This window comes from Aptenodytes forsteri, unplaced genomic scaffold (genome assembly GCF_000699145.1).
Source record: "Aptenodytes forsteri isolate BGI_AS27 unplaced genomic scaffold, ASM69914v1 Scaffold186, whole genome shotgun sequence".
In the NCBI taxonomy this organism is placed as follows: domain Eukaryota; kingdom Metazoa; phylum Chordata; class Aves; order Sphenisciformes; family Spheniscidae; genus Aptenodytes; species Aptenodytes forsteri.
This window is the reverse complement of record NW_008793959.1, coordinates 260,472-270,167: the sequence shown is the minus strand read 5'-3', so window position 1 is coordinate 270,167 and position 9,696 is coordinate 260,472. Positions and strand designations below refer to the sequence as shown.

General features: G+C 47.0%; 2 protein-coding genes across 2 annotated transcripts in view; both read right to left on the bottom strand.

Moving 5' to 3' along the window:
- The window catches only part of LOC103904315 (Golgi apparatus membrane protein TVP23 homolog B), a 10,418-nt gene extending 7,253 nt beyond the window's left edge, over nucleotides 1-3,165 (bottom strand). Inside the window, exon 1 of the mRNA XM_009285785.1 lies at nucleotides 3,122-3,165. Within this exon, the coding sequence (XP_009284060.1) occupies nucleotides 3,122-3,165 (44 nt within the window). The remainder of the gene's footprint in view (nucleotides 1-3,121) is intronic.
- Nucleotides 3,166-5,315: 2,150 nt separating this feature from the next.
- The window catches only part of LOC103904225 (F-box/WD repeat-containing protein 10), a 17,183-nt gene continuing 12,802 nt past the window's right edge, over nucleotides 5,316-9,696 (bottom strand). The window contains exons 11-13 of the mRNA XM_019473670.1: nucleotides 8,876-9,075; nucleotides 7,701-7,859; nucleotides 5,316-6,196 (exon numbers count right to left, since the gene is read on the bottom strand). Coding sequence (XP_019329215.1) covers nucleotides 5,316-6,196; nucleotides 7,701-7,859; nucleotides 8,876-9,075 — 1,240 coding nt within the window. The remainder of the gene's footprint in view (nucleotides 6,197-7,700; nucleotides 7,860-8,875; nucleotides 9,076-9,696) is intronic.

The window sequence follows — 9,696 nt, the reverse complement described above, 5'->3', positions numbered from 1 at the left end:
CCCAAAAAAAAATAATCAAACAACTGGATGTCTAGAAAACGTGATAGAAAAAGCTCAAACTGGAGTAACACCCTCAGATGGGTATTTTTAGCACATAAGGAAAGGCTGAGCAGCCGCGCTGGAGACAACGGGGAAGCTTTAAGCTTCGATTTTTACGAAGTCCCCAGAAAGGCACAGAGCTCGCAGGGAAAACGGCGCAAGTTGGCCGTGCCCTGGTTTTAAAACTGCTCGTGGCAGCGATCGGCGTGAGCGCACGCGAGGAGCGAAGCCCGAGGACGCGTTTTAAAACTGCTCGTGGCAGCGATCGGCGCGAGGAGCGAAGCCCGAGGATGCACCGGCCGCTGCGAGCTCGCCCACGCGCCGAGGAGGCCGTCTGCCAACAGCTCGTCTGAAACACGCTGCCCAGCCGCTTTTGTACGCGAGCAATTCAGTCAGAAAACGCGCGTTGGGGAAGAAATGAGTAAACTCCCGCTTCGTTTATAAAGGAAGACAAAGTTAACTATAGGGTTCTTCCTTCCAGTTGTTCTTCCATCTCTTCTGGCAAGCGCAAAGGAGCAAAGGGGTTGCCTTGCAATGAGGCACGGCGTTGGTTTACTACTTGCTGCCTCTTTGAAGGATCGTTACTTGATCCTATTTGAAGCAAAAAGGGCGTCTCCCCTTCTGGATCGCTCTCGCCGTAGCCGGTTCCAGCCGTAACTGCGTACCGGGCGGATCTGGCAGCTGCTGCATTCTTGAAGGACTGTGTGTTTAGTTCAGATTTCATTATTTTTGGGACTAGCTCATCCTTAGGTGTATTCATACGCCTGAAATGAGATTTCAGACCTGTAAGACTGTGATCTCTATAGCAAGTCGTACATCAAAGCAGAGATGTAGAAATCCAGAGCTTTTTAAGGACAAAAAAAGTCTCCAGCTGGGCTGACCCAGGAGTACTTTGAGCTGTTTTGGTACCTCATCTGCTTCACGTCTCCCACACGCTGGTGGGAGAGGGGAGAGCAAGCACGGGGGACCCGTGTGAGCGCTCCCTTAGCTTGTGTCAATAGCGACAGTCCCCAGTTGTCGGCTAAAAATACCATCATCTAGAGCAATACTGTGGAAGCGTATGAAGTGCTGGTACCAGCGATGCATTCTCGTTGGACAACCTTCCCCGTGGTTTCTTGGTTGGACTCGATGATCTTAGAGGTCTCTTCCAACCTTAGTGATTCTATGATTCTTTGCAAAAATCCAAAACCTGGTTGTGGTGCGGCAAAAGGGAGATTACAGAAATTACCATCAGTGTTGCTGCAACACAGCTAATATCTTGCTGCTGTTGTTGGGGAAACGTGAATTTCTCGGCACCTCCGAAGATACGCAGCACCACTGCCTAACCTTTGCGTTAAACTGTCGGAAGGTTTTGGGACGGGCCGCACTCCGAGCTGGGGAGCAGGTCTCTGCTGCTTTCGCCTTGTTCAGGCGTTGGTGTCGGACAAAGCTCCCTTCGGCCCTCTGGGCATTCCCACCCACCGGGACCTGCTGGGGGGGCAGCGAAGCATCGGGCTCTTGGCGTACGCTGTCCCCAAAACACAGCTGGGGCCCCGGACCCCACAGTTAGAGCCATCCAGGAGGAAGATCAAGGCGCGGAGCTGCGGCTACAGGGAAGATCCCCAGACGTGCAGACTGTAACCCCGGGGCTCAGACTCACCCATGCTCCAGGGTTAATATCCCCGCTCGCTTGTAAAGAGCTCTGGTACCTGCTAGTGCCCTAAGTGACGCAGCCCTCCCTCTCATGACTTTCTCAAAAACTACTGGATTCAAATTAACACTTTATTTCTACATAACACCTGAAAGAACACAGCAGAGAGGCACCATAGAAATAAGCGTATTATGCAGCAAGTCAGAACACTTAATGTTCATCGTGTAAAGACCTGGCTATTTAATGGTCTCTACCATACATGGGGCCCCGGACCCCACAGTTAGAGCCATCCAGGAGGAAGATCAAGGCGCGGAGCTGCGGCTACAGGGAAGATCCCCAGACGTGCAGACTGTAACCCCGGGGCTCAGACTCACCCATGCTCCAGGGTTAATATCCCCGCTCGCTTGTAAAGAGCTCTGGTACCTGCTAGTGCCCTAAGTGACGCAGCCCTCCCTCTCATGACTTTCTCAAAAACTGTACTGGATTCAAATTAACACTTTATACTTACTTAACACCTGAAAGAACACAGCAGAGAGGCACCATAGAAATAAGCGTAGCAGCAAGTCAGAACACTTAATGTTCATCGTGAGACCTGGCTCACATAAAAATTATGTACTTACCAGCCTGTTGACTTGTCCATGCTCTTTTATAGGTCAGCGATCTTTGCAGAATTGAGCCTGATGAATTAGGAGATTGCCATTTACAGGCCTGCTGGAAAGGTTTGTGCCAAGTCAGATGTGTAGGATGGCTTAAAAGTTTCAGTCACCCAGGTGTAACAGCTCCAGTCCTCACCTCCTGATCAGCTTTTTCCTGCTCTCCATCCTCCACTTACAGGGCAACTCTTTAATTTTTTTAATTTTTTTTTTTTTAATTTAGAAAGGGCAGATGTAGAGTTATTAGAATCGCTGCTATCTTAAGTCTGATATACACGATCTAATCTCGTGGGGCGTGATCCAGCCACAAACAAGTAAAACGTCCTTTCGCTTCAATACTGCCTGCGTACAGTTTTGTTTTCACATCGATTTAAAGGCAACATTAAAAAGTCCCATTTTGTTTACCTAGTTAACAAGTACACTTGCAATGCTCACTTAAGTCAGCATGCCATGTCACAGGCAATCCAAAGCTGTTACTGATAAATACAACACTATATAAAAAACTTAATGTACTTTTTATATCTTTGCTGTTGCCTCTTTTTAATACTCTCTCGCTCCTTTTCCGTTCACTGAGTGAAGCGTCGGGCACCGTTCCTCTGCTGAAATACAAACACTTCTAGCTATAACCAGCACTCGGGTAAAAGCACGTTTTGTTCAGAAACGCCTGTCGAGCTATACAGACAAAACTGCCGTGACATCAGTGTGGAATCATCACATCAGGATCATATTATCTACGCTTTGCGGGTGACGAGTACAACACTAATGGCACCTAGTTACAACAAAACTCTGTCGAAACTACCTTGCCACCACTCTGTCTGGCTTGATCTCTGCTTGCGGGTGCATCGCGCCCTGCACAACGCCAGTGCTGCCGCCGGCACCCCCAGGTTGTCCCCTCCGCGCACCCGAAGGCCAGGTGCACAGACAGGTCAATTTAATGCAGAAGTGAATTGCAAAGACAGTAAAACAACCTCCTCTTAGTTACCTTTGTAAGTGACTTCACGTGCCGTGTATGACATCGTCCCATACGTTAACTCCCTTCCAATGCATCTCTGACGCCCAGCTCCCGGCTTTGCATCCACTGTGCTGAGCTAAAGCCGATCGCGGAAGGACTTGGTCCAGCTCTGCCTTTGTAGGTAATTTCACACCACCTCTGTTGGCTGTAGCATCTTGTAAGTGCCTGAGGACCCAAACCTGCAGGGAGATGCTGATTTATTGGCTCCAAATAGGAAGACAGCACTCTAATCCTCCTCACTTCGGCATGACTAAAAAGGCATCAGCCTTTCCGTGATGTTTTTCCACCGGGCTCCCTCTATTAGATGCTTTTTTCCAGGGAGGTTGTGCCAAAAGGCCTCTGGCTGCAGCTGCGCTTACGCCAGATTCCTTGCGAGAAAGTGCCATCCCGTGGCTGAGCGCGAAATCCTTGCTGCTTCGTGTCTGAAAACTAATGTCGGGCAAAGCCACCTCAGACAGCTACAATCCCTGTACCATAGCGCAGACGTGCTGCAATAAGGCCAACTGCTGACCTCCCACCCTCGCTCATCCCCAGCCTGCACGGCCTTTCGGCAGCAAGTCTGAATTACAACAGTCCAGCTCCCACATCTTCATTAGTTTCTGGCTTCCTCGTAGTTTTACATGGGCACTTAGTTTTTATTACCTGTTCATTATTGTTCTCTGGGGGACGACTATTGTTATTTTTCACTGTTGGCAAGGTCTGGCTTAATCCCAGGGTTTGGAAGTTGAAGACGACATTAAAATAAACAAACAAAAACTAATCACCACCCTACTGTATGGGGAGTTTCACAGACTTTCATCTCAAACCAGAACTGCTGCTGAAAGGACCCTTGACGTGACCGCGGGCAGAACTGTCCCGCCTCAAGCCTCTAATGCAGGAGAATAATAGATTTCTGGTGCGCTGGCCCAGATACTCAGAGTTGGACAGCTGGAGAGGTTTTTGTCTTCCCAACTCAAGCCCATTTAAGTCCTGTGTATGGGGAGTTTCACAGACTTTCATCTCAAACCAGAACTGCTGCTGAAAGGACCCTTGACGTGACCGCGGGCAGAACTGTCCCGCCTCAAGCCTCTAATGCAGGAGAATAATAGATTTCTGGTGCGCTGGCCCAGATACTCAGAGTTGGACAGCTGGAGAGGTTTTTGTCTTCCCAACTCAAGCCCATTTAAGTCCCGAGCATTAGTGGAAATCAAGCACATTTAGGCATTTTATCCACAAAAATGGAGAAATAGAAAACACTACCTTTATTTTTCTATTTAGTACAAATTAAATTTTAAGCTGCTTCAGCTGGGTGTGGCCCCAGCGTGTCCTGCTGCCTGGGGCTGCTCCTCCCCAGGGGCAGGACTCGGCCCTTCCCCTCGCCGAACTTCACCAGGTCTCCCTCGGCCCATTTCTCCAGCCTGTCCCGGTCCCTCTGGATGGCAGCACGACCCTCTGGTGCATCAGCCACTCCTCCCACTTCGGTGTCCCCTGCCAACTTGCTGAGGGTGCACCCTGCCCCGTCGCCCACGTCGTTAATTAATGAAGATGTTAAACAAAACCAGACCCAGTATTGACCCCTGGGCTACACTGCTAGTTTCTGGCCTCCAGCTAGACTTCGTGCAACTGATCACCACCCTCTGGGCTCAGCTGCTCAGCCAGTTTTCAGTCCACACTTCTTCAGCTTATAAACTGTAATCAAGCCACATAAACTCTAATAAAGGTTTTTTATTATTATTCACACACAGTTGAGCCATGTGTTGAGCTATATTAGTGTCAAACAGCGCTGTGTCTGTAGTGACAGCAGGTCTAGCAAGATAAATCCAGGAGAGGACTCGGTCCATTCACTGCCTGGAGAAACAGCTGAATATACCAATAATATCTCTTAGAAGAACTTACAGCGGAGATGTCTTTTATACTTAGAAACCACAGGGGTTGACATGGCAGACTCAGCTGGATGCCAGAATCCTCAGATACTGGTTGGTTGTTGGACTAAGGGATTACCTTAGATAAATGTATTAAGCCCAAGCTCAGGAGCAGCTATTTTCCCCTCCTCAGTAAAAGAGTCTATAGGTAGGCCTTTAATTTTCCTTAACCAGGCCTTCTTGCGTGCTCTTTGCTGATCTTCTGTGAGCTTTGCCTGGTGTGCCTGATACTGAGCTACAGTGGCTGCCTCATGTACCTCCTTCTGTTTTGCTGTCAGAAGCCTGAAGCCACTGTCACTCCGGGAAGGGTCTGCAGCATACGGACAAAAGGGCTTTTTTCTCCTGGGAACCGCTTCATTCTTCATTTGTGCAATCATCACACGCGTTGATTTGATCAGGTCAGAAGAAGCTGTAAAGGGATCGATAAGCTGAACCCCGTCTTCGGTGAGAGGAAGAGCTTTACCATGACCGCTGTGAGCTTTCTTTTCTCGCAGCAAACCACAACAAGTCTTGGGACGTACAACAGAGGGAGCGGGGATGGAGGAATTCACAGCGGGTCCATGCAAAGAGTTTTTCAGCTTGAGCCGCAGCATTTTGGTTTCAAAGGGTATAGAAATTCTTTTCACAGTCAGAGAATCGCTGTGCAATCTCACACGTTGGAGCTGGGCTGCCTGATCGTTTTTGCATTGCAGAGGGGGTTTGTGTATTTGTACCTTTTTGGGGCGGCGTTGCTGATGTTCCCATGGAGGTTCCCATGCTTCCCTGACTTTCGCAGCATGCTTAATACCGGAGCTGGCTAGGGCTGACCTGCAGGCGTTCTGCAGCATGCTGACAGTTAAGAGGAACTTGTCGGGGGACATTGGACAACTTGGGCCTCTTCTCTTTTCATGCTGCGAAGTGGCTTCTGCCCTGTCAGGACGTGCAGGTACATAGAGAGAAGGCCCGTGTTCAGATTTGCCATCTGTTTCCAAAAATAAAACAAGATGTGAAGTTGAGGATGGTTTTTTGCGATCGTTGTTGGCAGGGTAGTACTCTGAGTAAGGCCAGGGATGGGTGCTGGATTGACAGGCACGTGGACAGTCCGAGTTTATCTACAGAACAGGCAGCGTAGGAAGCTACAAGCCAACAGTGCCCATTTCAGTTTGCTCTTCCTCGGCCTCACTAGTGACACTGCCAACATCGGAGGTAATTCTGTCCTGGTTAACTGAGAAGTGTTCCTTGCCATAGCCTGTACTATGGGTCAAACTAAAGTCAGATTCTGTAACAGACGTTGTATTTGTCTGTGGATGGTTTGGTACCCACCTTGTCCGAAACTATGGTTTCTAAAAGGAACGAGGTTCCCCACCACCTCTCCCCATGCACCCCTTTCTTGTCCCACAGTTTGTGCTTTGGGAAAAGGCTTCAAGACAGGTCAGTTCCTGGTAGAAATCTTTGACGTAGCCAACATCTGAGAACCACTTTGAACCATTACTACTCAGAGCTGCACTTGAATTGGAAATCACAAGACATGCTTCATAGCCTAGCTTTGCTGCCTCAAGGGATGTAGGGAGTGACCTGTGCTGTATGACAGACATCAAGATGGATTGTGTGATGATGCCCTTGACTAAGAACTAGACGGGGATTATGATACAGACTGCGTAAGACACTCAGTCCCATGGCCTTGCCACAGCGAGTCATTTGTCACTTTGCTTTGCGATGTCATGCCGCTCCCGTATCATTGCTTTGCAATACAATTCTGTTTTTCCAGACTGGTTAACTGAAACTTCTGCCCTCTAGAAATGTATTTTAGAGAACATTAAGTTACAGTGCAGAAAGGCAGAATACAGCAAAACAAACTAATGAAAATTCCTGCTTGTTCCTCATTCACAGAATTTAGAACTGCTTCATCTCACGGACATATGACCCTGCATCCTAGTTACAAACACTGCGAGTTTGGGGTTAGAGACTTTCAATTGGTCCAGCTCTTCTGAAGCAAGATGTCAGAGTATGTCTTAAAGTTTAAGATCCCAACAGATTCTGAATATAAAACCTGAGAAAAACTAACTTAAGGAGACAAATGCTGTATGGCCACAGACTATGTTTGTGATCTCAGTACTATCTGAGACCTGAGTACTATCAGAAACTATTTTCAAGTTTCAGGTTGCCACGTCTTTGCTGGCTGAGACAATTTACATATAGGGGGTTTTTTTAAACAATTTTCTGAGTTACTGCTATTGATTAAATACCAACTACCTGAATAAATTTTGTGCAGAAATCTCCTACACCTGATCAAGAAATCAAAAATAGAATAAGTATACAATAAAAATCCTAGATACCAGAGGACTAAGCCTTATAGCTAGAGCTGAGCACTTGTCCTGTTTATTTGACTGATCTAAAGCACCCTACCTTTTGTTTAATCCGTTCATTTATCTTAGGTGCACTTGTTTGAAGAATTACTGTCCTACCTAGCTGTGAAAAGTCCTTACCAGTATCTGCCAGCATTCTTGCAGAACGTGCTCTCGCTGACTTTTCCGAGGCAGAGGCGTGGGACTGTTTGGTGCCAGGAATGAAAAGCTTTTTCTGCTGCTCTGCCTGAATACGAAAAGTCTTTTCGACCTTGAGAAAATGCTGCTGTTGCTGGCAAGCTGCGGATTTCATCAGTTCAGAGCGGAGAGCTAGAAAACAGAAGAAAGTAATCTCTAAACTTCGCTTCTGTTAAACTTCTTTTAATTAAATAAAATCTTGATAACTGATGGGATTTCAAGTCTTTGGTTACTGTTTTGCCTCTTATCACAGCTTCTAAAGGTCGAGGTATTAGAAATAATCCAAAGATATTTGATTAGCAGAAAACCTCACAGAATTCAAAGATGACAGCAAATGTTGATTTTTTTTTAAATAAGTATGCGGTTTTTGCCACTAAAATGAAAATATGTTGCACTCCCTATTTGTTTCCTGTTTCTATGAACTGTACGTCTTTTACCGAGTAGAGCTGCATCAAGGAGGTTAGCATCTGATGGCCTTAAAAGCATGAAAGCTTTCTTAGCCCATGAGTTTATCTGCAATATACAGTTTGATTGTATAATCAAAAATCTTCCAGATTTGTGATACATACTGTATTGAATAACTGCCGATTTAAAAAAAATAACATCACAATGTTACCATTTAAAAGGTGCCTGCATATGTGCAATTGCTTTTCCCGGTGACGGCAGACCCTGAATGCAGGTGTCCTATGACTTTCTAGAGTATTTTCTAATAAATAATTCAAGCACTGAATCAGCAGCATGTTTCCGTGCATGCCAGCTGTAAGAACATGAATACTACTACCGATTTCTCTATTACTCAGTTAGAAAGGGACAGCGCCTGTCTTGACAAACGTGTTGAATTTATACCAAACCTTTCTAAAAAGGTACAATGGTTTTGCAAAAGCCTGGAAATGACAGAACTATTGAAATGCAACAGCACATCTACCAGACTGCACTTTAAAAAAGCAGAGAGTCTATATTGATTCAGATTAAGGCAGTGGGTACTTGAAACTATTTCTAACTGATTTTAGAAAATGGTGCCGGCGTGTTGCAGAGGCTGTACGTAGTACTTGGAGACGCTCCACAGCCTTTCGGTGACTGGCAGTGGGTCCAGCAAGACAGCAGGAGCCGGTCAGCACCTCGTGTCTCCAGAGCAAGTCGATGCATCTGGCTGAGGTCGTGGCGTCTCGTCCGCCGAAGGTGAAGCGGTGTTCTGCTTGAAGTCCCGTTGCGCTGTCTTTTCTTGCCCACCACCTCTCGGTCAGCGTCTAAGGTATAGTCCCACCTGACATCCTCAAACTGGAACATCAATAGACTAGTTGGTGAATTGATCACCATCCTGGAGAAGGGAAGGAAAAGCCGTTAAAAGCACAGATATCGTTAACACAGCAGTTACGACCCAAGGGGCCCATTTGCTTCTGTGCAATACAAAACCCAAGGGCGCTTAAACAGATCCGAGATAACCATCACTTGTTTAAGGAAGCAGTAGCAATTAGTCCCAGTCAGTCAGTCAGACGCTGTACATACACTCTGTATGAGCTCTGTGCAGCTCCTTTCATTCAGCTCTATGGCAAAATTAGTTTTAAAATAATTAGGATGAAAGTTGCCAGCAGTGGACTGAGCTAGATCAGCGCACTGCCGAAAGAAACTGGAGATACCGTCTTATTAGGGACATATAAACCTAAATTAGAGGGGTGTCATGGTTTAACCTCAGCCGGCAACTGAGCACCACCCAGCCGCTCGCTCACTCCCCCCGGGCCCGGTGGGATGGGGGAGAGAATCGGAAGACTGAAAGTGAGAAGATTCGTGGGTTGAGATAAAAACAGTTTAATAATTGAAATAAAATAAAATAATAATAATAACAACATACAAAGCAAGTGACACATGATGCAATTGCTCACCACCTGCCGACCGATGCCCAGCCAGTCCCCGAGCAGCGGCCCCCCCGGCCAGCTTTCCC